The following is a 27,944-nucleotide window of genomic DNA, read 5'->3' on the forward strand; positions in this document are numbered from 1 at the left end:
CCAGGGGACTTCACTCTCTGGCACTCTGGCTTATCCTTTGTGCAGGAGAAGCTGCTCTCCAGGCAGAGTTGTAGAAGTAGCATTCCACTTGTAGAGGTGAGTATGGAGGAAATGGGGGTGGGGCACTGAGCAGCTGCTACACATATTTTTTAAAGTATAAAAAAAACAAAAACAAAACAAATGAAAAAAGACGAGCTGTTGCTGGGAGACAGTTCTCCGTGGGTCTCTTGCACTTCTGTGCATCTTGTGAGCAGAGGCACTGGCTGCCTTTATTCTGGACAATTTTTTTCAAGCATGTTTAAGTAGTAATAGAGATACTACTTCCCTGTGAAGCAGAGGATGGTTTGTTTAGCATCCAGTATAATAAAGGTATTTTCTCTCTCCAGGTCAAAGGTCAGGCAGGCTTACTGTTCGTTTTATAAGATGTGGGTTTGTAAGTTAAGGGTTTCTTAACTGTGATACAAATGCAGACCCAAAGCATGCACAGCATCTATTTAGGGCATTTGTTTTGGCCCCCATGGGGCCTGAGGAACAAAGAGAAAGGATGTGAACATGAAGCTTATGCTGGTTGCTGCGCTATGAGTAATAAAGTCCTTTGTCTCTGACCCAGAAGTCTTGTGTCTTCTGCCAGCCTCTATGGAACTGCAGTATGGTAACTTGTAGGGTAAGTTCTGAAATCTTTCTCAGCTCTTGATGACCCTACCAAGCCAACTCAACTGACTTTTAAGACATTTAATTTAAAAAATAACTTCTAATTTAATAAAAAAAATTTAATAAAAAAAGAAGTATTTATTGCACGTTTCCTTTGTGGTTTTAAAATACAAAATAGGTTAGGAAGCCTTGTAGAAATCCTCATTAAAAAGACAACTTTTGTGTTTCCTCTAAAATGTTCTAGCTTTTCCAAATTTTGTCATTGAGAATGCCAGCCTTCTTCTGGAAAATGCCTCTGAACATACACAGATTGCCAGAATCACTGTGTCTGTCTCACCTCATGCTTCTCTGGTTGGAGATCCTGTTATTATTAATGCAAATCCTGCAGTCCATCCATTTGTGCTGTCTCATAGATCCACACATCTTTGGAAAGTAAGTATGTTGGCAAACAGTATTATCACTTGATACCATAAGGGCTTTAAAATGAAATATCATTCTCTTTTTTCTTACGTTCTACTGTATGTTATTAATTTGGTGACCACTCTTTGGAATCCTATTATATGTCAGACACTCTAAAAATCCTTGGGGACATCAAGATCCATTTATTTCACAAGTAATTATTGAGAATCTACTGAGACACAGGGAATTCCTTGCCCTCATAGAATTGACTTGTTCATAGGGAGACATACTGATCAAGTGAATATACCCAAAAGTATTAGGTTAGTGCAAATGTAATTGCAGTTTTTGCCATTACTTTCAATGGCAATTACATTTGCACCAACATAACATAAAATTGTAAATTCAGTAACAGCCAAGAAAGGCAGACTCACAGGTCTGTGGGAGTCCCTATAGAGGACATTTTAACTAGTCAGGTCCCTGAGGAAGAGCTACATGAAAAGCAATCTGCAGAATGCATAGCATAGGAATTGAATAGATAAAGAAGAAGAGAAGAACATTCCAGGCAGAGGGAGCAGCATGTGCGAAGTCCCTGTAGCAAGAAGGAGCATGGTAAAAAGAGAGGACTGAAGGATCAACGTGACAGGAGCCAAAGAGAAAGCACAGTGGGAGATTATACTGCAAAGGAGATGGGGAAGGCACAGCCTGCGTGTCTGTGAGCCATGTTAGGAAGCTTTGTTTACCTAGATGGCTATATCATATCCAGCTAGATAAAATATAGCTAATTTTTCCCTCTGGATCAAAGTTTAGGCAGGCTGATTGTTCATTATAAGAAAGGGGTCCCCAACCCCCAGGCCACAAACCAGTATCAGTCTATGGCCTGTTAGGAACTGGGCCACACAACAGAAGGTGGGTATCAAGCAAGCAAGCGAAGCTTCATCTGTATTTACAGCTGTTCCCCATCCCTCTCATTACCTCCTGAGCTCCGCCTCCTGTCAGATCAGTGGCGGCATTAGATTCTCATAGGAGCGTGAACCCTATTGTGAACTGCTCATTCAAGGGATCTAGGTTGCGTTCTCCTTATGAGAACCTAATGCCTGATGATCTGTCACTGTCTCCCATCACCCCCAGATGGGGCCATCTAGTTGCAGGAAAACAAGTTTAAGACTCCCACTGATTCTACATTATGGTGAGTTGTATAATAATTGTATTATATATTATAATGTAATAATAATAGAAATAAAGTGCACAGTAAATGTAATGATCTTGAATTATCCTGAAACCATTCCCACTCAACTCTGGTCTGTGGAAATTGTCTTCCATGAAACCAGTCCCTGGTGCCAAAAAGGTTGGGGACTGCTGTTATAAGACATCCAGATTCCCTAAGGTCAGAGTTTCTTAGACCTTGATACAAACCCACTGCATGCACAGCATTCAGCTGGGCTCCTCTACATGGTCCCCATGGCATGTGAGAGCAAGGGGACCAATGTGAACATGAAGCTTATGCTGCTTGCTGTGCCGGAGTAATAAAGTCCTTGAGAGAAGCATGTTGTTTAGCTGATCTAGCCTGGTTTGGCTCCAGTCTGCAGGTTGAGTTCAGGTCTGTCTCTTGTCCTTCCCATTCTCCTTGGGACACTGGCTAGCAGAGGGACATTCTTCTCTGGGCAAAAGGAGGAGAGCAAGAGGATTTCTCAACCCCACATGTACATTTCAAGACCCACATCTGCTCATATCATTGGCTAAAACAAGTGTCACATATCCAAGCCATGGGCTGAAGAAATATACTGTTTTTATTAGGAGGAATTGCCAAGGCACATGGCAAAAGACATGAATATAGAAAATATTAAAGAATTGGAGATATTAAATCCACCTCCCACACCTAAGAAACCACTGAGGAGTTGTGCAGGAAAGAGACATGATTTGCTTACAGCTTAAATTGCTATTGTAAAGAGAACAGATTTAAAAGGGGCAGGAGAGGTCTGTTATGAGGCTTTTGAATATCCTTGCCAAACCTTGGTATTGTCAGACTTAAATTTGCTTCCAGCTTCAGTTTGGTGTAAAATGTTTTCTCCTGCTTGTTCTTAATTAGATTTTTGTTATAAGTCTAAATAGCAGAATGATGGCAAAGAGTGTTCAGTAGTTTTGCTTAGTGTGTGTGTGTGTGTGTGTGTCTGTGTATGTGTGTGTGTTTCTGTGTGTGAAGGTAGTGAGCATAGCTGCTCTAAGCACTGATTCGGGGGTCTGATAAACCTAGTTTTCAACCACAGCTCCTTCAGTCAGTAGAAACATGATCTTGGGTAATTTATTGGGCTTTCTGTGCTTTAATTATTATTTTCAGAGATTAGCAAGAAGATTCTGAAAGATAATGTATGGAGAGTGCTGTCTTACTGCTTTGTCCGTAGCAAGCAGTCAACACACAGTAGCTGTTACTGTAATAAATATACTTATACTTCAATATTTAGCATTATTATAGCCAGATTACAGGCAATAAAAAAACTAAGAAAGATGTGGCCACATAATCATAACTGTATTAAAGACAAGCTTTAGAAGTAGTTCAATTATGCAGCAGTTTCATAACAAGCAAGTACACCTGCAGATAAAGGTTAAAAGAAATGAGTTAATAACTGTTTCTACAACATTGCAGTACAAGGATGGAAATACTGTTCTATTTGGGGTTTAGCATATCCCAGCATATCATTATCCTTTTTTGAACTTCTTTCCTTGCAGCATATATGCTTGTTTGTTTTGCAAAAGACTGATTGACCTTAGGAAGGGCGATTGGTCAGGCAGTCAAAACAAAAACCAACAACCACCAAATGAACACCAAGCTAGTCTCTGCAGAAACAATAGCAAAGCTTGAAGTGAACTGATTATATAGATAAATCAATGGAAATGAGACAAGCTACACTCCAGTTATGTAATCTTCAAATTGCTACCTGTCATTGAGCAACCTAAGTGGGGTTGCATAGGCAGGTTGGGAAAATGAACCCAAGTTACCCTTTCTGTGTTCACCCTGCCTATTCCCTGGATGGGAGTAATCTGCCAGATGGAGACTTAAACCATCTTCCTGTTTTCTCCCAGTGTAAAGAATAGGCATTTGCATTGATTCAATAAATACGTGTTGAAAATGAATGGGAAGCCTGATACCGTGTAAGATGCTAGGGAGCAAAATGGACACACTTGCTGTCCTTGGGGCTCCCGGGACAGAGGGAAACACAACTGAAGGGCCAGCTTGAGCCCAGGGTTGTACTTCTTGGTTAAGGGAGCTCCTTGAAGATAAGGCTGTGCTTAAGCAGAGCTGGAAAACCTTGTATATTTTAACACCAGGCTATGGTATTAAATTAACTTATCAGGAAGCATCGGGGTATGATGAAAAGGAAAAAATTTAGAGTCAGAAAGACTTAACTTTAAATCTCAGCTCTGTCACTCAATAGCTGTGTTACCTTGAGCAAAGTATTTAACTTCTGAGCCTCAATTTCCTCATCAGTAGCATTGGGATGATAATAACATTTATTCTATGGGATAATTGTGAGAATTGAAGAGATAAAATGTCCAGTCACCCATAAGTGCTCAGCAGAGTATAGCTATAAAATATCCATGTATTACTGACTTTTCATATAATTGTGTGAAAAACAAGCAGGTGTTGCAGTCAGCTGATGCTGATAAGTGCAAGGGTTCTGGGGGCAGATTGGCCCAGGTCAGGTCCAGGTTCTGCCTCTTCCTGCAGCATGACATTTTAGGATATATTTTATAATCTAAGCTTCAATTTCTTCATCTGTGAAATGGGGATGGTAGCAAGACTACCTTTCTCACAGGTTGATTTTGATGATTAAGTGAGTTAAAGGGCTGAGAGCAATGCCTAGCACAAAGAAAGTGCTCAACAAATGTTAGCTTTTGTTAATATGATGTTGGTGGGGTGACATTATCCTCCTTTTTTCTGAGATTCAGTGATTCTATTACTGAGAAGGAGGCCACATTGGTAGTGTACGGCGTAGCTAAGAGCATGGATTTTGGTGGAAAGTCTGGATTCCTGTCCTGCCTCTCTGTTCCTTGTTAGATGATCTCTTTAAGCCTCTGTTTCTTCATTTGTAAAATAGGCATAATAAAAGTACAAATCACAATGTTTTTCTGAGGATTAAAGAATGTAATTAATATTAAACACTTAGAGTTGGTAAATACTAAGTGTTCAATACATGTAAGCTATTGGTATTGCCTTAAAACTCATAATCACTTTAGACAAAGGGTTCATGGTTTGACATAGAATGCCCAAAGACAAGTACCTAACCCCTTCCAGTGGCTTTTGCTATTCAATAAAATCTTTGCTTTCCGTTACTTTACTAATAAGAAAGCTTTAGAAACAAGCATTCCCTAACCTAGCCGCATCATGACAGACCTGGGAAGGACATTAGTAACAGAACTTACAAGGCTTTCATGTAAGGATGAAGACATCTAATCTAGAAACATGAAAGATCATGGCCAAAGTCTTAGGGCCATTTCATTCTAGAGGTGAAACTGGAACCCGGTTCTGTTGATACTCAACCTTAAGAGGACCCTGAACAGAGCAGTTTGAAAACCAGGTGAAAACCACAAAGGACACAGGAAACAGGAGACGTGGGTGACAGAACAGAGGAGGGAAAAGAGGGGCTGTTATCTGGCCCTTTCGCCCATTTTGAGTGCTAAGCAGCTTAGACTCACGACGAAGAGCATGAGCATGAAGTCAGGGGGAAACCAGGTTTGTTGTATTTCTATCCATGAAAACTTGGCCAAGCAGCTTAACTCTGCAAGTCTCAGCTTCGGCACCTGTAAAATGCATCCCCTTGCAATTTCAAGGATAGAATGAAATGTTTTTAAAATGCTCAGGATAATCCTTGACAAAGTGAGGAAGGGGTTCTATAAATGGTTGACTTTGTTACTAGGAAGAATCATGGAAAGATGGAAAAATGAAAGAGAAACCATTGGATACAACATAAGTGAATTCTCAGCTCATGGAAGTTTTTAAAAAAATCAGATCACCGTGCTTTTTAAGTACAAAATTTTTACGTCTTTAAAAAGTGCTGACTGATATTGGGGATTATAGATCTAAAATATTCCATCTACATCCTTATGAAGCTAGTCATTCACTCCATTATTCTTCGTTTTTAAAAAATGTAGTTATTCACCACTGAAGTACCCAAGCTGGACTTTGAGATGGTGACACTGTATTCCCTGATAATCTATGCCAAAGACAACCAAGGGGCAACAGCATCACAGACCATTTTAATCCAGATTGCAGATGTGAATGAACCACCCACCTTCACTGGATCTCTTGCCCAGGGTGACCAAGGTACAGAGGCTCTTCCCTTGGGGAAAGAGGGCTCTAGTGGATATGTCTACATAGATGCTGTTCCCTGTGCCCCTTGTACTCTCAAAACATCATGGCTATGATAGTGATAAAAATGACAGTAACAATAGAAATGATAAATGGCTGACCCTGGGCACTAACTATGTACCAGGCACTGTCCTAAGAGCTTTAACTGGACTACTTTATTTAACGTTCACAACACTAGAGGTAAGTCCTACTCTTATTTCTATTACATAGACAACAGACTTAGAAAGGTGAAGTAACTTTCTCAGTGTTGAGAATTATTCATTTATTTGTTTGATGATTGTGTACTAAAAATTATTATCTTATTTGTGTGATTATTTAATTAATGATATGTCTATATCATTAAGCTAGAAGCTTCACCAAGGACAGGGACCATGCCTCTTTTGCTTCTTCTTGCTCTGTTTTTTTATTTTTATTTTTATTTTTTTCACCGTGTATGTATCTCTTTCACTTTCTCTCTTTCTCATCTCTGTCTCTTTCTATGTAGTCAAATATTTAATGCCTACATGTTCTCTACTATAAAAAAAAATTTGAGGCTCAGATATTGGAGTGGCCACTAACTGGAGAGAATTACTTGTCCTGTCTAAGCCTCAGTTTCCCTATTGATTAAACTGAGATATTAATCCCATCTTGATGAGGCTCAGGGTTTTAAAGTGCCAGGTACACAGTAAGTGCTCAACAAGTGTCTCCCTTTTTTCCCTTCCCCAGGGCAGATGGTAAACTCCTCCTGGGCAGATCCAAGGTGAAATTATACTCTTCTGACTTCTAAAACTGCGAGCTTGGCGCCAGAGTGCTTGTGGACACTTGATGAGCATTGCTCATCAGATGAGCAGGTCCTGGCTACCCTCTAAGCAGGCCCATTGACCCCTTGGCTATCCACAAATCCTGCCTTCTTGGCACAATTGTGCAGCACTTTCCCCTGGGTGGTTCTTCCCTTCAGATACTCAAGGATCTCTTACTGCCTCAAGGTTCCTGTTCCTTGGAAAAGGGATTCCACTGGAAAATTTGCAAGTTTGTATTCCTCACTGTTTTAAAAACATAAGGGAAGAGTGCAAAATTAAGGACAAGACAAACTTTAATAAAATAATTAGGCAATATTAATGTATCAGCTATGTGACCTTGAGCCAGTTATTCAATCTTTCTAAACCTTAGTAAAATGGAAATGATAATAAAGTAACCAGTGATGTTAAGTGCTTAGTAATTAATAAGCACTCAAAAATGTTCAACATTGTTCCTGTTTAAATGTATAAATCTCATTGGTCTATATGTGACACAGAAGAGACACTTGACAGACGGTAAATTATTATTATTGTAGGTTTAATGGGAATATCCGTATAAAAACATCTGTGCTGAGCAAGCGCAATGCCTTAAGTTTTATCTGAAATTCAAGATTGGATGAGAGGTTTTAGGCTTATGGTAGTGATGCTCATTCAAGCACATCTGTTATACATTTTCTGGCAGTTACTGAGATTTATATCCTGGAAGATATTGCCCCAGGCACAGTCATTTACCGAGCAGTGGCCAACAACCCAGAGGACACCATTTTGGAGGTAATTTATGCTTTGGGACAGAGAATAACAGTGCCTAGTGGTTTTATGTGTGATTGAATTCAAATATAAAGCCATGGAGGCAATCAAGTCAATTATACCCACAACTTAGGTTTCAGACATACCTTTGCCTCAATTATCAGGATACTTTAGGTGAAAATGATTAAGGTCTGGGTTGTCCGGGTAATTGCTTCCCTTCTAGTACATTCCATCCTGTGCAGGCCAACCCAACCTAATCCTTAAGTAACTAGCAAAAGATGTCAAGACATTTCATTTTGTTCTTAGGAATCTTGGCTGTACACAGGTAGAGAAAGAATCCAGCTTTCTGGCAGAATTAATTTGTATTTCAAAACTCTAGGTCTCGTCCTCAGGTTTTATAATGCCCTAGATGGAGAGGAAACTATGGGCTTGGTAGCAAGAGGCTTGGGTTTAAGTTCTTACTCTACTACTGCAAATCACTTAACATTTCTGCTTTGCTGTTTCAACTATAAAATTGGGAAAATGATACCTGCTTTGTCTTGTCTCATATTGCTTTCTCTCATTATAATTAAACATAATATTTGATTATGTTTATATGAACATGAAAGTAGCTTTTAAACTGTAAAACATTTTGCAAACGATAGGCTTTATAATAATGTCTTAATTTTTTATGCCATATGGAACAGTTATGGCATTATTAAACTATAATATTTTAGCTAATGAATTGATAGAAAATAATATTGTGTCTTTCATTTTTAGTGTTGTATTGCTTTCCCAGACTGGCTAAAAATTACAGAATTGAACATGTTGATGCTGTACACTCAATATTTACAACTTTTGGTAATGCTACTGGATACTTTCTCAAGGCAACTTGAGTCATACAAAATTTTCTTTAAGCAGTAGATGGCCACTAATATTTGAGGTATTGTCCACGTGGTTTTAAAAAGTATTGAGTACTCTTGAATAATTACACAAGCTTCCCCACACACATTTGTCTCCTCCTTCTCCCAATAGCACAATGCCACATCCAGGACAGGACTGGAAAGGTCACAGCTTTCTTTGTAACATGCAATTAAACCACCTAATCATGCATATTGCTCCAAATCAACATGTTCAAGATTATAGGATTGAATGCAGCACTGAGCAGCTCCAGCCGCACAGGAATCAGATATCATAACACAATTGCTTCCTTGGTGTTCTCCATGGCAGCTCACCCACCTAAAGTGTTGACATTATAGGGCATAAAACACATCACAGTCCAATAGGGTTTAGTTGTGACTCCAATGTACAATCGAAATGACTTACTAGACAATTAATGCAAGTAATTCATTTCAACTAAAAGACTTCTAAACGCTTGCTCATAGAGATTAAATATTTCTGGTTCCGGCCCTACACTTTTCACAGAGGAGAATTTGTTCCTGGGCCATATTTGGAAGGTCTATGCAATGTTCTCTCAGAATTTCACCAATCATGGAATGACATTTCAGCGGTGACATAGGCTGTGGAAACTTACATTTAGACACACTCCTACACACATCAATTGTGACACAGTAGATCAGGCCAGATGCTATTCATGTACTCATGACTGGGTAACAATATTCATTTGTTTGAGTCTTTATATTGATTCAGAGAAAAACAGGTTCTAATATTAGGAAGAGGTTGCCACTGTTTTGGGGCCTGATGATAATGATGATAGTAAAATAATATTAATAACTATTAAGTGTTTATTATGTGATAGGCACATACTTTATATATTGAATCCCCATGTTAATCCCTGTAGTAGATGCTATTGTTGCTATAATATTACGTAATATATTGCTAAAGAAGTAATATGTTTTTAATTTATACAGGAGGAATATGAGGCCAATAGAAATGAAGTAATTTGCCTCAACAGTAAGTAGTGGAGTTGCAATTCAAATTCATGTCCATCTTGCTCTAAATCTTGCATGTTTGCTCTCATACCAACAGTTCCCAAAGTATTCCACACAACACAGAGTTTACCAGACGCTCCATGAGAAAAATAAAAGATCCTGTGATCAAATTATTTTGGGAAAAGATGTCTACACAACTCCCCTGAATTAACAATACACAGCACATTAAATTCCCTGTGGAGTTGTCTAATAGAGAGATGTGTGTTTAATCAAATTTGTTCCAATTATTTGTCCATTGCACTTAAAAAAATGTAACGCCTTTTAACATCTTATACAATGCCTAACTAGAATCCACAGAGTAGAAAGATTGTGCTAGATCCCTCTGTAAGATTGATCTAATATGATCTATCTCTGGGGTTATTAGAAAGATGAAAGGTGAAAGATGAAATTCCATAGTAATTGCTGAATAAATGACAATGTAACGAGTCTGGATTATATCCACATCTAGACCTACCTAAATTCCAGGGCCAGGGCTTTTCATACTTCACCACCATTACTACTCTACATGTTAAGAATCCCTGATACTTGTTCTGAGATGTAGAAAAAGTGGGACTTCTCATCTTCACAACAAAGAAAGGCTGAACAAAATGAAAATCAAAACTTTTCTTGGACGCCTTAGGGCAAACTGCCACTCCAAAATCTGGAGTGACAGGTAAACAGAAGACTGACAGCCAACCTCTGCTTATTTGGCACAGAAGCTTCTGGAACCATAGACTGGTGGGAAGATTTACTTGGTAGCTTTGATGAATTACTGGAGGCTAAGTGTGGACTAGCAGGAGAGTGAGAAACTGTGTGTCACAGTCTTGTGGGGGTAGTCCTACACTTTCGTAAGTTTCACCATTATGAACTCTACTGGGTTCTCACAGCAAAGATCCAAGAAAGAGCACCTTGTGTCTCTGGGAGAGGGAAGAGAAGAGAATCATTGTGAAATAATCCCAGAGTTTTCTGCAGGACAAAGGCCTACCCTCCAAAGGAAAAGACTTTGCCTGAGCCTTATATTATCTGGGACTCATCTACCAGATTTTATATATTCACACATACCTGCATACACACACATACCCCTAGACATACCATATTCAAGCCTCAGAAACCAAAGAGAGAGAGAGAGAAAATCTTGAAAGATGCCAGAGGGAAAATCACCTTACCTATAGAGGAACAGGATAAGAATTACAGCAGACTTTTCATTAGAAACCAAACAAAATGAGAGTGGAATGAAGTATTTAAAATGAAATTTTATTGAAATTTAAATAAAGTATATCCAATAAAATTATATCAAGTCATCAAATTCCATACCTTAGATATATCCAATTTTAAATTGAGGTCAAATATACCTCAAATAAACAAAAAAAGCTAAGGAGAAATAAAGACTTTCCCAGACAAACAAAAACTGAGGAAATTCATGACCACCAGACACCTGTCCTGCAAAAAATGTTAAAGAAGTTCCAGGGAGAAAGAAAATTGTACAGCGCAGAAACTTGGATCTGCATAAAGAAGGATATAGAAGGAATAAATGAAGGTAAAGTATATGTATTTCTCCTTTTAGTTGATCTAAAAGATCACTTTAATAGTAACAGTGTATTGGGTGATTATATCAAGTGCATAAGTGAAATGAATGGCAGCAACATCATAAGTGACAAGAGGAGAAACTGGAAATAAGAACTTTCTTATAAGATACCCACACTATCTATAAAGTCATATAGTGTTATTTGAACTATACACAATTAGTCAAAATTGTGTATTGCATATATCTTGGGGTAGAATATTGCTGACAAAGGCCCCCAGGAAGAAACAGGCTTAGCATTTATTTGGAAAGCACCACAAAGATAGCAATTTGACTGAAGAGCAAAGAGTAAGTGGGAGAATTAGAAAGATGACATTGGAGATGTAGCCAGCAATCAGATTTTGTGGGTTCTTTTAAACATTGGTAAGGACTCTGGATCTTCTTTTGACTAATGTGGGATTAATCCCCTGGAAATTTTTGGTAGGGGAATAAATCATATTAATATTTTTAGAAGATCAAACTATCTTGTGTGTGAAAAAGTTGACTGTCAAGAGGCAAGAGTGGAAGCAGGGAGACCATTTAGAGGTGACTGCCACAGTCCAGGTGAGAGATGATGGGGGCAGTTGGGGTGATGAGAAGTTATTGCATTTTACAAATTTTTCCCAACATTTCATTATAGAAAATTTTAATTATACCAAAAAGGTGAAAGAGCTGAAAAACTGAAAGAGTGAACACCCATATGCCCACCACTAGATTCTATCATTAATATTTTACTGTCTCTGCATTATCACACCATTATCCATTTTTGTATCCATATATGAATTCCTCTTATTATATTTGTGCACTTCAAAGTAAATTGCAAACATGGTTACCCTTTCCCCATAAACACGTTGGCAGTTTGCATATATTTTGGAGGTAATGTTGACAGACTTGACAAATTGGGTGTGGGATATAATGGAAAGAGAGGGATCAAGATTGTTTCTAGGTTTTTGGCCTGAGCGACTCATTAAAGAGGAATGAGGCTGAGGAGGAAAATTACGTGCTTTGTTTTGAACATGTTTAGATTGAGAAGCCAATTAAACATCCAGAAAGAGTAGGCAACTAGGTTTAAAAATACATAGTTCATCAAAGACATGGGGCCTGGAGTGTCAATGTGGAATTACCAGTTTGTACACAGTGTTTACAGCCTGGAACCAAATGAGATCACCTCAGGCAGTTAGAAGGAAGAGGACGATTGAGCAAATGAGATTGAACAGGACCAGTAAGGTAAAAGGAAAATCAGGAGAGCGGAGTGTCTCCCAGAAGTATAGGGCTGTCACTGGTAGAGGGTCGTGACTGCAAGTTGTCCAGATTCTTGGCATTTTGAACAAAGAATTGGACAAAATGCCCAGCAAAGCAAAGAACGAATGAGGCAATGAAAGAATAAAGCAGGAATTAATTGAAAACGAAAGTACATTCCATAGTGTGGGAGCAGACCTGAGCAGCAGCTCAAGGGCAAGGATACAAGATCTTCCTGGGTTCAAATACCCCCTAGAAGTTTCCCATTGGCCACTTCCTGCTCACTTCACGTAAATAAAATGGTAGCTCGCAATCAGTCTGATTGGTTGCAGAAAGCAGCCAACCAGAGGCTGAAGTGAAGTTAAAAATGTCACATTCCTATGCCAACATCTGATTGGTTGCAAAAAGTAACCAATTAGAGGCTGGGGTGAAGTTACAAAGTTAAACTTCTATGCAAACAAAGGCTCTGCCCGCAATCAGTCTGATTGGTTGTGGACGGCAACCATTCAGAGGCTGGAGTGAAGTTAAAAATTTGCAAAGGAAGACTGGACCCGAAACCAGGCTGATTTATTGCAGACAGCCAATATCCCACCTGCAGGACAGAAAAGGTGGGGGGTTTGCAGAGTGTAGCCTCTGATCCTTTTGTTACTTAGGTGTGGAAAGTTAGGGTTTTCCTTTCAATTTAGTTCTAGGAAGTCGTTGTGAAACAACCTTAGGTTCCCTGCCTCCAGAGCCTATTTTCCTGCCTCAGGACGATGTATTTCAAGGAGAGATTGGTCAAGTGCAGCTGAGATGTTGAGGGAGATGAGAACTGAGATCACCAATCACGGAAGTGGCAAAATGCTAATTGCCAGAACTCAGACAAGTACCTGGCACATAGGAGGTGTTTAATGAGTGAATAAATGGAGATCTTTGGTGACCTTGATAAGTGGGTTCATTTGGTGAAGTGAGAATGAAAGTCTAATTGGAGAAGTTTCAAGAGAATGATAGGTGAGGAAAGTAGCCAGTGAGCAGAGACAACTTTCAAAGAATTTTCCTAAAAAGCAGAGCAGGGAAATAGGATAGTACCTAAAGGAGATTTTGGAATCAAGGAAAATTTTTACTTTGGAATGAAGAGAAATATTATAGCATGCTCTATGTGGATAGGGATAATACAATAGAGAGGAGAAAATGAATAATGCAGGAGTTAGTGACAACAGTTGTTGAAGCGATGGCATCCAGGCACAAGTGGAGGGCTTGCTGTCAGAAGCACAGTTTGTTTATAGAAACAGGGAGGAAGATGGGGTATAAGGGGACATATTCAAAATGGCAAGTAGAGTAATTGCATGTTCGTTCTTTTGCCCTTCCAACAATATGTGTGTGTGTGTGTGTGTGTGTGTGTGTGTGTGTATTTGAGACGGAGTCTCGCTCTCTTGCCCAGGCTGGAATGCAGTGGCATGATCATAGTTCACTGAAGTCTCAACCTCCCAGGCCCAGGTGATCCTCCAATCTCAGCTTCCTAAGTAGCAGGGACTACAGGTGCATGTCACCACCACTGGCTAATTTTTTAAATTTTTGTAGAAACAGTGTCCTGCTATGTTTCACAGGCTGGTCTCAAACTCCTGGGCTCAAGCGATTGTCCTGTTTGGCCTCAGTAAATGCTGGGATTACAGGTGTGAGCCACCACACCTGACCAACAATTATTTATTGAGCACTTATTTGTCCCAAGCAATGTTCTAAGAAGTGGGCTTTAACAGTGAAGGAAACAGACAAAAATCTGTGCTCTCATGGAGCTGATATTCTAGCGGTAGGAAGATTGTCCATATATTTTGGTATATCAGATGCTGCCTAGTGTGACGGAGCAAAATAAAGCAGTGAAAAGGATAAGGAACTCTAAAGAGGAATAGTTTGCAGTTTTAAAACGATAATCAAGAATTTTAAATAGTGGCAGTGGATATTTTCTTCTGATTGCTTCCACTCAGTGAAATAAGAAATGAGGCCAGCAGCAGAGAGTGAGGAGAGGGAGGGGGTTGCGGGGAGTGCTAGAGACTCGAAGAAGGGGAAAAGGCATGAATTTGCTGTCTCCAAGAGAAGGAGAGGGAATTGTCCAGAGAAATGTGAAGGGAAAGGGAACATTCAGAGAAGAGGTAGAGGATAAAAGGGAGATTGCTGATGAGAGACTAAATTTTTGAGGACATATTGAAAGGGTTTGATGATATCAGTGGGATAAGCGGTTGTCCTGGTGATGAGGACTGAAGTTCCTGGGATGACTGAGGTAGGTGAGGTATGATGGATATGTCCTGGTGGTTGCTTAAAGGTGGCAGGAGGTGAATAGTCTGCACTGATAATAATTTATGCTTGAGACTAGTCTCTTAGGAGATTTAAACGGTTGATGTAGTCATTGCCCTTGAAGGAGAATAAGGGTGGCTATCTTTTTGGGAACAGAAAGGGCTCTTTGGGGTTTCCTTAAAACCCATTGTGGTCAGTGTCAAGAAGAAGAGGATGTGAAAGGGGTAGGAACCCATTTATGGCATCACTACACAGGAATCCAGAATTTAAGTCTATTCACAGAAATAAAATGAAGACTTGTCAATGGTTAACCTGTTCAAAGTAAACAGCCAACGAAACAAGACAAAACAAAAATGTTTTGCTGTTCATGTAATACCACATCACCTGGGTAGTGCTGATGCACACAAATCTTTTCTCATATTTATTAAAAAGGTGAGATTACTTAGGGATGTAAACCTTTTGTACCTAGTAGAAAAACTAACTCTTTGGGCTACTTGATGCCAATTTACACAGCAGAGGAATGGTTTGCTTTCACCTAATTGGTTTGTGGTCCTGTAGACATATCAATGCTCCTATAAAATTGTATTATCTGTGTTCTTCCTTCACATAAACAGGCAGTGGGCCTTGTTTTTCTTAATTCACAGTAGACTCTCAGGAAATGTTTGCAGAATCACTTGAGAGATTAATTTTTGGGTTGCTCCCAGTGTCCTGGTCTTCTACTCTAACGTCATCTTAAAATTTTATCTTTTTGTGACACCAAGAGAAAGGGGGGAGAAGGTTTGAGTCATACGATATGATGTTAGATAATTTTGTTATGTGATGAAATATCATTTAGTTTAGGCAGAGAGTGGCCAAATAAACTTGAGAATGGAGGCAATTATCTGGGTTATTCAAGCTAACAAACAATTTGGCTTGAAGTAGCTATATAATTGTGGAAAACTGATTTTAAGAAAAGCTTTAATTATCTAGAAAATATCTTTAATTCTCCACATGAAAGTCAGGTATTTGGAGAAAACCACAATCATAGTTTTAACAAATATTTTTGGGGCAGTTGTTTACCTCATAGTTGCACAGCTTGCAACATCCTCCACAAGATGGCATGCGAGTTTGTAACATACCGTAGCCGGTAGTCATGCCATTGCTAAATCATTTTGCTGCAAGCAATAAAGTCCAAACAATTGCACAATGAATTATTATTTTCTGTGTTACACACTGCAAATGTATACATTCTGGCAATGTTTTCTATAGGTAAAGGTGATTGTTTTACAGAGGTATGTGTGTCTCTGAGTGTAAATATTTGAAGGATATATGAAAAGAAATCAGTAATTTAAGCCTTTTCACACAAGATGAAGATTTGGCGTCAGTTAGCATGTTTAAGGTCAACACTTTGTTGAAGGCCCAAGACAAAACAAACAAAAATATCCTGATGTTCACATTTGAAAGAGAAATTTTTATAAGACTAAGGAAGGAATTATAATAAAATATTTATTTTTAGGAGGATTTATTTCATTGTTTTAAAGTATTCCTGAAAATATTTCCTGGAACAACTGGGAAATAGCTTGGCAATTCATGGTGAATATTACTGTGGTTCTTTGTCTTGACAGCACCAATAGAACCAAGTGGGATGCTTTTAATAAAACACAAAGGCCAGGGCCCCCTCTCAGACCAATTAAATCAGAATCTCTAGGGGTGGGCCCAGGCATCAGTATTTTTTAAAAGCTCCCTAGGCATTCTGATGGTACCAGAGGCATCAGAGTTCACTGACAGTATTGGTTGCCTTCTCATTTGCTCATGGCAGACATCACTGACTGAACCTGAGCTCACCTTTTCTCTCAGCACAATGCTCTGGGTAGCCCTTACCAATCAATTCAGAGATGAAATGAAGCCCACTTGCTAACAGACTTATCAAAGAATATGGGAGGGACAGAATTAAATGCTACTCACATATAAGGTGATTTATTTCTTCATGTGGTAACTAACTCTGCTTTCTGGTATGATTCAGCCAAACAATTATTTCAGCCTTCTACAACAAAGGAAGTTTTAGAGACTGCAGTGGACAATATCCATGCTCTTCCCATATCCCTTTGGATATCTTTTTGCTATTTTTGTGTGGTGCACTCCATTCCCCACCAATTTCAATGTGATTCTGCTTCCATCACCCAGAAGAGAGGGCTGCCTTTGGGTGTTTCTTGCAGGTTGAAAAAACAAAAAGTACCTGGGAATTTACATCTCCCTGGAGTAACCCTTAACCACTCAATGAATATGAAAGCCCCATCTCTTTTCCTTGTGTGGAGACAACTCTGAGGCAGAACGTGCACTCCTGAGCTTGCCTACAGGGCCAAGCTAAAGCTGCATCTCTGGGACTTTGCAATCACACTTTTGTTTGGCTTCCTTGCCATCTCAATCCCTTTTCCACAGTTTTTCTGAAGCACTTACTAAATAAATTCCACACAAATTTTCATCTTAGGGTCGGTTTCTGGGGAAACCTTAAGATACATATCAAAAACGAAGGCCACTGAGCTGGAAGAGAACCTATACAAACCAAGTGTTAAATCATGCAGTTAATCCGTCTAATGGGAACATGTGAAAGAATGATGAATATTGGTCTACTGAGATCCATGAAAGATGTAGGTCTTAAATAGATTACTGCATTGAGGTGCCAAAAAAAAAAAAAAAGGTAGATGTGCTATAGCAAGATCCTAGACTTGGCTGCACTGTGAAATTATACACCGTTTAACAAATATTCCTTCCCAGGTTATACCCCCAAGATTCTGATTTCACTGGTCTCAGGTGTGTTCTGGACGTTGTCCCATTTAAAGCTCTCCAGGTGGTTCTATTGTATAGCCAAGGTTGAAAATCACTTTTAAAGAACCAGATTTAGAGTACATAAACATTACTTTGGTCAGCCTGTTAGAAATTCACATTCCTGGGCCCACCTACACCAGGTATTAGGATTCAGTAATTCTGCATATATTACAAATATTTGTTTTCAGATGTCTTGGCTGCTACCAGGGAAACAGTAAACACCTGCATAAGTCCACTGAGAACATCCGGCTAGGTCAGGGATGGCAAATCATACTCCACTTGCATACCCTCTCTTATTAATGGATAGAGGCTCTCAGGAGTGTTGAGAAAGATTCTGAGGCTGGGTCTGGGTTCAGCAAGCAAAGATACTACAGCGAAAACTTGCATAGAGGTGTCTAGCTTTATAGCTAGCTATAAGGACAATGTATTAGAGTGGTTAATAGGGATTTGTGCTAGGAAGGATAATGGCTCTAATAGTCCAGTGGACATGTATAGGTAAAAAACCATTCCTATTGCTTATAAAGTGGATGTATGAGAGGGATCTAATATACTCTGCAGGAAAGGAAAAAGGATTTCATGTGAAGTCTCAGGCTTTCAAGGGCAAGCATATGCCACATTGTACTTACTTTTTTTTTTTTTTTTTTTTTTTGAGACAGAGTCTTGCTCTGTCGCCCAGGCTAGAGTGCAGTGGCATGATCTTGGCTCACTGCAACTTCTGCCCCCAGGGTTCAAGCAATTCTCCTGCCTCAGCCTCCCTGGTAGCTGGGATTACAGGTGTGCGCTACCATACCCAGTTAATTTTTGTATTTGTAGTAGAGATGGGGTTTCTCCATGTTGGCCAGGATGATCTCGAACTCCTGACCTCAGGTAATCCACCCTACTCAGCCTCCCAAAGTGCTGGGATTACAGGCGTGAGCTACTGCACCCGGGCCCCCGTTGTACTTCTGTTGAAAATGCTCAGGGTGAAGTGACATTCTACTCTACATAGTCCCAAAATGAAGATGCAAAGTTACACTAATGTAATGGATAGGATTATAAGTGTGTTTATAGTTTCAAACTATTTTCTTAAAAATATATCTCTCCTATACAAGGTTTTGTAGATCAATGGTCTTCAACCTTTTTGGCACCAGGGACCGGTTTTGTGGAAGACAATTTTTCCGTGAATGGAGGAAGGGGAGATGGTTTTAGGATGAAACTGTTCCACCTCATATCATCAGGCATTAGCTGAAGTCTCATAAACAGTGTGCAGCCTAGATCCCTTGTATACACACTTCACAATAGGGTTCACACTCCAATGAGAATCTAATGCCCACTGACCTGACAAAAGGCAGAGCTCAGTTGGTAATGCTCGCTGGCCCACCACCCATCTTCTGCTGTGTGGCCCAGTTTCTAACAGGTGACGTACCAGTACTGGTCTGTGGCCTGGGGGTTGGGGAACCCCTGTTGCAGGTGATCAGTGATTAGCCAATATTTGTGCTTCAAAAGAATCATAAAATATTTTTCTATTAGGAAAAAAAATCAGCCCAGATCATACTTCAGTACTAATATCCCTCAAGAAAAGTTTACTCTGGGTCGATCAACTGAACTAGACATAGTATATCAGCACAAGAGCATGGATTCTAAGGTTAGTGGCTTAGGTTAAAATTTGGGCTTTGTTAGTTTCTAGCTTTGTGACCCTGGGCAAGTCTCCTAACCTTTCTGTACCTCAGTTTTTTTTTTTGTTTTTGTTTTTGTTTTTAAATTGTAATAGGGTTAATAATAGGATCTTCCTCCAGGCTGTTATGAGGATTAAATGAGGTTAAAGAAAGAAAGAAAGAAAGAGAGAACGACTGTGTCTTATTTTGTTTCCTGGTTTACCCTTCTCTGTTGGCCCTTTCAATGTTGCAAGTTCTCAGGGTTCCATTTTAGACCACTATTCTCTTGCCTTGTCTTCCCCTTCTGTCTCCTTCCTGTCCTTTCTTTCCTTATCCTTCCTCTGTAAACAGTGACACTGAGTTGCTCCGTAACAACGTTTTCACCCACCTAGATTATTTAATCCCCTTTCAAAATGTTTTTAAAACAAGTTTAAAAATAGAAAGACATATTGTATTTCTCCCAGGAATGTAGTCTTCCATGAGACCAGCAGAATAACACAATGGCTCTGGAGTCAGAAAGACTTGGGTTTGAATTTCAGCCTAACCACTCACTAGTTATGTATTCTTGAGTCACTTCCTTAACATTTGCAAGCCTCAGTTTCCTCACCATTGAGATAATGGGCTAGCATTATCTCAAGGGTTAAATGAATTCATTAAGGAAAAATCTGAGCACAGGGTCAGAGTAACTGATAGCTATCACTGTTGTTATTTTTATTATCAATGATGCTAAGAACCCAGAAGAATCCAGCCATGGTTCCTATATCCCTGCTCTTGAAGCACCGAGCTTGCCAGCTGTTGGAGGGGCTCTAACTCTTCTCACTGTGTTTGATCTGAAGTTTGGGCACTGACATTTCCAATTCCCAAGCTTCTCTAAAAGCAAATAGTCATGAACAAGGCTTTCAGAGAAGGGAATAAAGCGGATTCTGTGGATAAGTCCATCCAGAAAAACTGATGGCTCCTTTTGACACACATTCTCCCCTGTAATCGGTTCTCATGCTTCAGAACCTGGGAGTTGGGTTGCCATTGTTATTTTATGGCTCAAATATTTCTTCACCAGTTGATGGTATCATTACAGATACAATGGGAGGGGAAAAAAGCAAACAGAAAAAGAATCTAAGTTGCCTGGCCCCACAGAGAGTTAATTTCTCATCCCTAGGACTGCTTTCCTGTTCGGGGGAATCTTTCATTTAGGTGGCTTTCCTGGTGATGGCCCTGGCTGCCTAGCAACCGCCATCTCCAAACCTTCCCTAAAGGAAGGTGGGAGTTGTTCATATCAGTGTCATCAAATTTTTTTTAAAAAAAGGATATTGAATTTTATGAAAAGTTAAACCTCATGAAGATGTAGCTTCCCCATGTGCATTGCTCCCAAACAATTGTTGACAACTGTGTGACACTGAAATTGAATTTGGAACTGCAAACATAAATGCAAGCATCTTTTAAAAATCATATATATTTATATATAACCAGACCCAGTGTGTGTGAGTGCTCTCAGGTAATTTAACCACAATCTCCTTTTTTCCTTTCTCCATGAGATAAGCATTATTATTCCTGTGTTTGACGTAAAAGTAAATATGTGATGGATTTGCCTGTGTTCCTGAATGCTAATATTCTACATTGTTCTACAGAAAGAGCAGAAATCAAGTCCATCTTATTTATATATATGGAAATGGATGGTATGAATTAAAATGAATCGGAACATGATGATTCATCAGAAAGTCGATAAATTAAAAGGTCACTCATTTCTCCAAAAGATTTTGAGGTTGCTTTGCAATTCTTCTGGGCTTAATCTTCTCTATTAAATGATCTCTCTGTCTACACAATTATTAAGTAAATAGCACTCAGGGTAACGAACTCTTGATATTAATTCTCTTACGGATTTTTGCCCTGGATTTTTCTGGTCATTTGATTCTCACCTAGATTAGAGACCCTGACTTCCACTGCTGTCTTTCTCGAGAAGTTTATCTTAGGGATACAATGTGGAGAACAGAGAGGCATGATGTAAAGTGACTAAAGACTCAGCTCTCAAACTGGGGACAAGCCACTTGAATTTTCTAAGCCTGTGTTTCTATCTGTGAGATAGGGATTATATCAGTACCTATGACGTAGAGTTATTGAGAATTAAAAGACAACGTGTTTGAAGCACTTAACAGAATAACTGGAAAGTAGTATAAACGAAAATCAATGAGAGGTTAAGAAAACAAGTTGATAAAATATTGCCTGTGCCTACACATACAAATTCAGATGAACAGACATCTCAGTATTTCATATTTTTTTTCCTTCTTTAGCTCTGCGACCTCCCTCCACATAAAAGCCCATCCTTTCCATCAACAAGCAAACAAACAAAATTATCCCTGAGTTCTCATTAAACAGTCAGCATGTTTCTCTAAACGTAAACTCCTTTTTATTTAATTTTAGCATCGGGGGAAGTGTTGTGAGAAATGTTCAGATAACATACTGAACATAAGAGAATAGGAAAATTCATTTTTCTATTCTTGAAAAAGAATAGAACTTTTTCAAGAATAGAAACTTGAAAGAATTGAAACTTGATATTGGTTGAAAGGAATATAGTTTCATCATCATCATCATCATCATCATCATCATCAGTTACGAACATTTACTGAGCGTCTGTCATGTATGGGGGAGGGGAGTCAGGGGAGTGGGAATGGGCTCAGAGCACAAAGAGATTTCAGGCCTGGTTTTTAGAGATGCGTGGAATCAGGCCAGGGAAGTAGTTGATGTATCTGCAATATTTTGCTTTCTCTTTACTGTCCAATAAACAGTACTTCATTTCCCCGGAGGGCTCTGGCTTTACAATTGACAGCATCGGAACAATTTCCACAGCAGCAGTTTCTGATTTTGAAAGTGAATCTAGAAGGTAAATACTGCTACTGGGTTTTCACTCGAAATGCCAGTTCTTTGGTTCATATTTCCCTTTTCATGAATATTTTCCCTCATCTGGCCTTGATGTGCTCCCCAAATTAAGATGCTTTTGGAAAAAAAAAAAAAAAGATGCTTTTGGTGTTTTTTTTTTTTTTAAATGAAATCGTTACTTAACAGATAGTTGCATGGTGGCTGATTGATGCTAGACTTGGCTGTTGGGGCTCCTCTCTGCATCATCCTGTTTTCAGAGTGAAGCCATGATTGTTTTGGGGGTGGCATTTGCATCCTACTGTGGAAGTAGGTGAGTACTCCTCTCTGGATACCTGTGACACCGAATTCATTCACAGTGTAATATAGTATCTTTAAAAAGTTAACGCACTGAGATTCCATCTGCTAAGTGGGTAGCCACTGGTTCAAGTTATTATTTTTATTATTGTAGTGATTTTTGTGAACACCCTTTTCAGTCATATGTTCTACATCAATGTGCTTCATAGGAAAAGGAAATGGACCTTTAAACCTTTCCAATCAAATTGCTCCTGAATCTGATAAGAGATTCTTTTCTATTACGAAAGCTGAGGATGGGATATATCCTAAGTGTTAGCCTCTTTAGAAGAGAAGTCCAGTGGAGGCCAGGTACGGTGGCTCATGCCTATAATCCCAGCACTTTGGAAGGCCGAGGCAGGTGGATCACGAGGTCAGGAGATCAAGAACATCCTGGCTAACACAGTGAAACCCTGTCTCTACTAAAAATACAAAAAATTAGCCGGGCATGGTGGCGGGCGCAAGTAGTCCCAGCTACTCGGGAGGCTGAGGCAGGAGAATGGCGTGAACCCAGGAGGCAGAGCTTGCAGTGAGCCGAGATCACGCCACTGCACTCCAGCCTGGGTGACAGAGCAAGACTCTGTCTCAAAAAAAAAAAAAAAAAAAAAAAAAAGAAGAAGAAGAGAAGTCCAGTGGAGACTAGGGGCCCACACATCATATGAGATTACCTCTCAGTGAAACAGATTAGGAGTTCAAAACTAGATGAGATCTGCAGCATTAAAGAATTCAAGCTACCTGGGGTCTAGCTGAATGCTGGAGGGTTGATGACAGCAAGGAAGGAAGAAAGCAATGAGACTTTCTAACACTTTCACTTTTTTTTTGAGATGGAGTGTCACTCTGTCGCCCAGGCTGGAGTGCAGTGGTGCGTATTTGGCTCACTCCAACTTCTACTTCCTGGATTCAAGTGATTCACCTGCCTCAGCCTCCTGAGTAGCTGGGAGATTGCAGGCATGTGTCACCACGCCTGGTTAATTTTTGTATTTTTAGTAGAGATGGGGTTTCACCATGTTGGCCAGGCTAGTCTCAAATTCCTGACCTCAGGTAATCCACCTGCCTCGGCACCCCAAAATGCTGGGATTACAGGTGTGAGCTACCATGCCTGGCCAAAAAATTGGGATATGCTGTCTTCTGCCAACTTCTTAAAGTCAGCTATATGCATTATCTTTATATAATTTTTTAGTAGAAATTGCCAAAATCTTTATCCATTTTCCTTTAATCCCACTGCTGTGCCCCATGACAAACAATTATTTGAATTACCTTATTTCATAAATCGCTCTGGGAATAATGGATTATAGCCATCACAGTTTTGTTTTTCTTTTCTTTTTGGCCTGGTGTATCTCATGGAAGAGTGATTATGCACAAGCAAGGTATTTATAAATTCCCAGATTTGTTAATAATGGGAGTAAAAGTTGTTAATGAGTGTTTAACAAACTAACTTTTTCTTGATAAGTGAAAACTAAATCTTTCCTTTTTCTCAGTATGATTTAAATCAAAGGAGCTAACATGGGACGACTTAACATTTCTTTGCAGAATTTGAATAAATAAGTATTTGGCTAAAGCTTTGCAATGGGACCTCATTGAAGTTTTACAGAGAATAACTATTCCTTAATTTCCTTCTTAGCTGCAGAGCTTCTAGGGTCACTGAGCAGACCTTTAAGTGAGAGTCAAGGAAATTTTGAAATGCCTCATTGACTTTTATCAATTCTCTCCATTCTCTCCTTTCAAAAAAGGTATAGGGGCCATGAAATCACTTGTTCAAATCCTGATGAAAGTGTTAGAAAGGCTCATTGCTTTCTTCCTTCCTTGCTGTCATCAACCTTCCAGCATTCAGCTAGACCCCAGGTAGGTTGAATTCTTTAATGCTGCAGATCTCATCCACACCTTACTCCTTCTATTCTTGTAGTTAAGGCTTCCCCGAATTATTTATTTATTTATTTATTTAATTTTTTTTTTTGAGATAGAGTCTCGCTCTGTTGCCCAGGCTGGAGTGCGGTGGCAAAGTCTCGGCTTACTTCAAGCTCCACCTCCTGGGTTCACGCCATTCTCCTGCCTCAGCCTCCCAAGTAGCTGGGACTACATGTGCCCACCACCACACCTGGCTAATTTTTCTTTTTTTTTTTTTGTAATTTTTAGTAGAGACGGGATTTCACTGTATTTGCCAGGATGGTCTCAATCTCCTGACCTTGTGATCCGCCCGCCTCAGCCTCCCAAAGTGCTGGGATTACAGGCATGAGCCACCACGCCCAGCCCATTTAAAATTATTTTTTAAATGTCTTTATTCTTAACAGTGATTGACTTGTGGTTTTTGTCAAGAGTATCTCATAGATAATCTTCTTGTAGGAAAAATTATGAAAGAAGAGGGATATTGAAAACTGGTTTAGTTTTTATTACAAGTGGAAGAAAAACAGTCAGTTTGGTCTTAATAGTACATTTCAAGTATATTTTTTATTTTTCTGAAGGGATAACCAACTCTCTCAGTCTGGCTGGAACAGAGGAGTTTTCTCGGATGGGAGATTTACAGTGCTAAATCTCTGGACCTGGACAGTCCTGGGCAAATTGGGAGAGTTGACCACCCAAGATCATACTTTATGGATATGAACATTCATCTTTCAATTAGGATACATTCAGTTTCATCATTTCGAGCACTCTTATGCCTCAAACCCCTACACATCTCTGTTAAAATAAAATCCCATTAGTCATCTAACTGTCCTAATATCCCCCCATAGTCATTAAATTGTTTTGAAGTGTTCTTAACACCTTCTCCATTGCATGTGTCTGTTTTCAAAATTGAAACATCAGTGTTTGGAAGGTAAGAACCCATAGCCATAAGTTCTGTTTGCTATAACATGCTAAGGATTTCCCTTTGCCTTTTTATAGTGTATGGAGATTAGCAGACTTTTCTAAGTTCCTGCCTGTCCTTTCAACTGACTCGACTGATTTAGTCCTTAACAAAATGTTAGCCATTTCTAACCATTAAAATAACTGGCTTGACTGACATTTTAACTAGATGAATCGATTGTTTTAACTGATTGTTGTAACTAAACAGATTCTACTTCTGTGAAAGCCTGTTAGTTTCTATACAATCTCAACTGTCTTTCTTGTGGGTTCATTTTCAGTTTTTCAATGGTTATTAAAGTGGTTGATTCTGGAGGACTGTTTACAGCTGGAAATCTAAAGATTTTTCTCATCAGTATAAACAATAAGGACCCCATTCTTACCTGCAGGTAAGATCATAAAACATAATATTTTAGTTTGACCTTGAAAATTGAATTTGAAAATGTTTTGCAAATTAATTATTAAATTTTTATGTTTGCTTTGTTTTTTTTGAGAAGGAAAATAAACGAGTAAGATGTAAACAACCACTTTAAGATGTAAGATTTTTTAAAAAGGGTTTTCTTAAAAACTGAAAGCAAAATGATTTCAGAGTATAAAGTGTATTGAAATTGCAAAAGAATAAAGTGTTGGTGCAATATGTTCTTAGTGTCTGACTTATGTTGGATTATCTCTCTCTATCCTCAAGGGAGATTCTGGCTAATATTATCATCAAGGAGTTTATAAAACCGTATTGAGGGTCAACAGTGGTTCAGTATAAGAACCAGTAAGAAGCTGGTTCTTACAGAAGGATAAGAGCACAGTGATTAAGCATACAGACTCTAGAGCCAGATAGGCTCGGGGTCAAATCCTCTCTCAGCCACCTTGACATTTACTTCTGAAAGTTACCTAATGTCTTACAATTTCCATTTCCATGTCTGTAAAATGGGGACAAAAAATGGTCCCTACTTCCTAGGGTTGCTGTGAGGAATAAATGCAACAACACTTAAAAAATGCTTAGGAGTTTGTCTAAACTATAGGTAAGTGATCAATAAATGGGTTGCTTGTTAAGCTCATGGTCACAATTTCCACTCTTATCATTGCAATCTCCAACCTCCTACTCTTTTTCCACCATAAGGTGTAGAAAAGAATACACAGCAAGCAAATGCCTCTCTCATAATCTTTCCTTTTTAAACAAGTTTATTAAATATTGAAAATGCTGTCTCGAGTGTGACTTCCATAAACTCAACTCGGCACACATACTGCCCAAGGTAATTTATAGATTCAATGCCATCCCCATCAAGCTACCAATAACTTTCTTCACAGAATTGGAAAAAACTACTTTGAAGTTCATATGGAATCAGAAAAGAGCCCGCATTGCCAAGTCAATCCTAAGCCAAAAGAACAAAGCCGGAGGCATCACGTTACCTGACTTCAAACTCTACTACAAGGCTACAGCAACCAAAACAGCGTGGTACTGGTACCAAAACATATAGACCAATGGAACAGAACAGAGCCCTCAGAAATAATGCCGCATACCTACAACTATTTGATCTTTGACAAACCTGAGAAAAACAAGCAATGGGGAAAGGATTCCCTATTTAATAAATGGTGCTGGGAAAACTGGCTAGCCATATGTAGAAAGCTGAAACTGGATTCCTTCCTTACACCTTATACAAAAATTAATTCAACATGGATTAAAGACTTAAATGTTAGACCTAAAACCATAAAAACCCTAGAAGAAAATCTAGGCAATACCATTCAGGACATAGGCATGGGCAAGGACTTCATGTCTAAAACACCAAAAGCAATGGCAACAAAAGCCAAAAATGACAAATGGAATCTAATGAAACTAAAGAGCTTCTGCACAGCAAAAGAAACTACCATCAGAGTGAACAGGCAACCTACAGAATGGGAGAAAATTTTTGCAATCTACTCATCTGACAAAGGGCTAATATCCAGAATCTACAATGAACTCAAACAAATTTACAAGAAAAATACAAACAACCCCATCAACAAGTGGGTGAAGGATATGAACAGACATTTCTCAGTAGAAGACATTTAGGCAGCCAAAAGACACATGAAAAAATGCTCATCATCACTGGCCATCAGAGAAATGCAAATCAAAACCACAATGAGATACCATCTCACACCAGTTAGAATGGCAATCATTGAAAAGTCAGGAAACAACAGGTGCTTGAGAGGATGTGGAGAAATAGGAACACTTTTACACTGTTGGTGGGACTGTCTGTAATCTAGTTCAACCATTGTGGAAATCAGTGTGGCAATTCCTCAGGGACCTAGAACTAGAAATACCATTTGACCCAGCCATCCCATTACTGGGTATATACCCAAAGGATTATAAAACATGCTGCTCTAAGGACACATGCACACGTATGTTGTGGCACTATTCACAATAGCAAATACTTGGAACCAACCCAAATGTCCAACAACGATAGACTGGATTAAGAAAATGTGGCACATATACACCATGGAATACTATGCAGCCACAAAAAATGATGAGTTCATGTCCTTTGTAGGGACATAGATGAAGCTGGAAACCATCATTCTCAGCAA

The 27,944-nt window shown here is 39.2% G+C and overlaps 1 protein-coding gene across 1 annotated transcript; it reads left to right on the plus strand.

The window, feature by feature from the left end:
• Positions 1–578: 578 nt before the first annotated feature.
• Positions 579–26,810, plus strand: LOC134739122 (uncharacterized). The gene is made up of 6 exons (XM_063661410.1): positions 579–664; positions 896–1,083; positions 22,136–22,230; positions 24,287–24,398; positions 25,673–25,780; positions 26,694–26,810. The coding sequence occupies exons 1-6, from the start codon at positions 650–652 to the stop codon at positions 26,797–26,799; spliced, it is 624 nt and encodes a 207-aa protein (XP_063517480.1). The 5' UTR covers positions 579–649; the 3' UTR covers positions 26,800–26,810.
• The last annotated feature ends 1,134 nt before the right edge of the window (positions 26,811–27,944 follow it).

This window comes from Pongo pygmaeus, chromosome 2 (assembly GCF_028885625.2).
Source record: "Pongo pygmaeus isolate AG05252 chromosome 2, NHGRI_mPonPyg2-v2.0_pri, whole genome shotgun sequence".
Taxonomy (NCBI): Eukaryota; Metazoa; Chordata; class Mammalia; order Primates; family Hominidae; genus Pongo; species Pongo pygmaeus.

Coding starts and splice junctions, on each gene's coding strand:
- LOC134739122 (XM_063661410.1), top strand. Junction 1,084..22,135: donor GATCCACACATCTTTGGAAA/GTAAGTATGTTG, acceptor TCCAATAAACAG/TACTTCATTTCCCCGGAGGG. Junction 25,781..26,693: donor GACCCCATTCTTACCTGCAG/GTAAGATCATAA, acceptor CTTTCTTCACAG/AATTGGAAAAAACTACTTTG.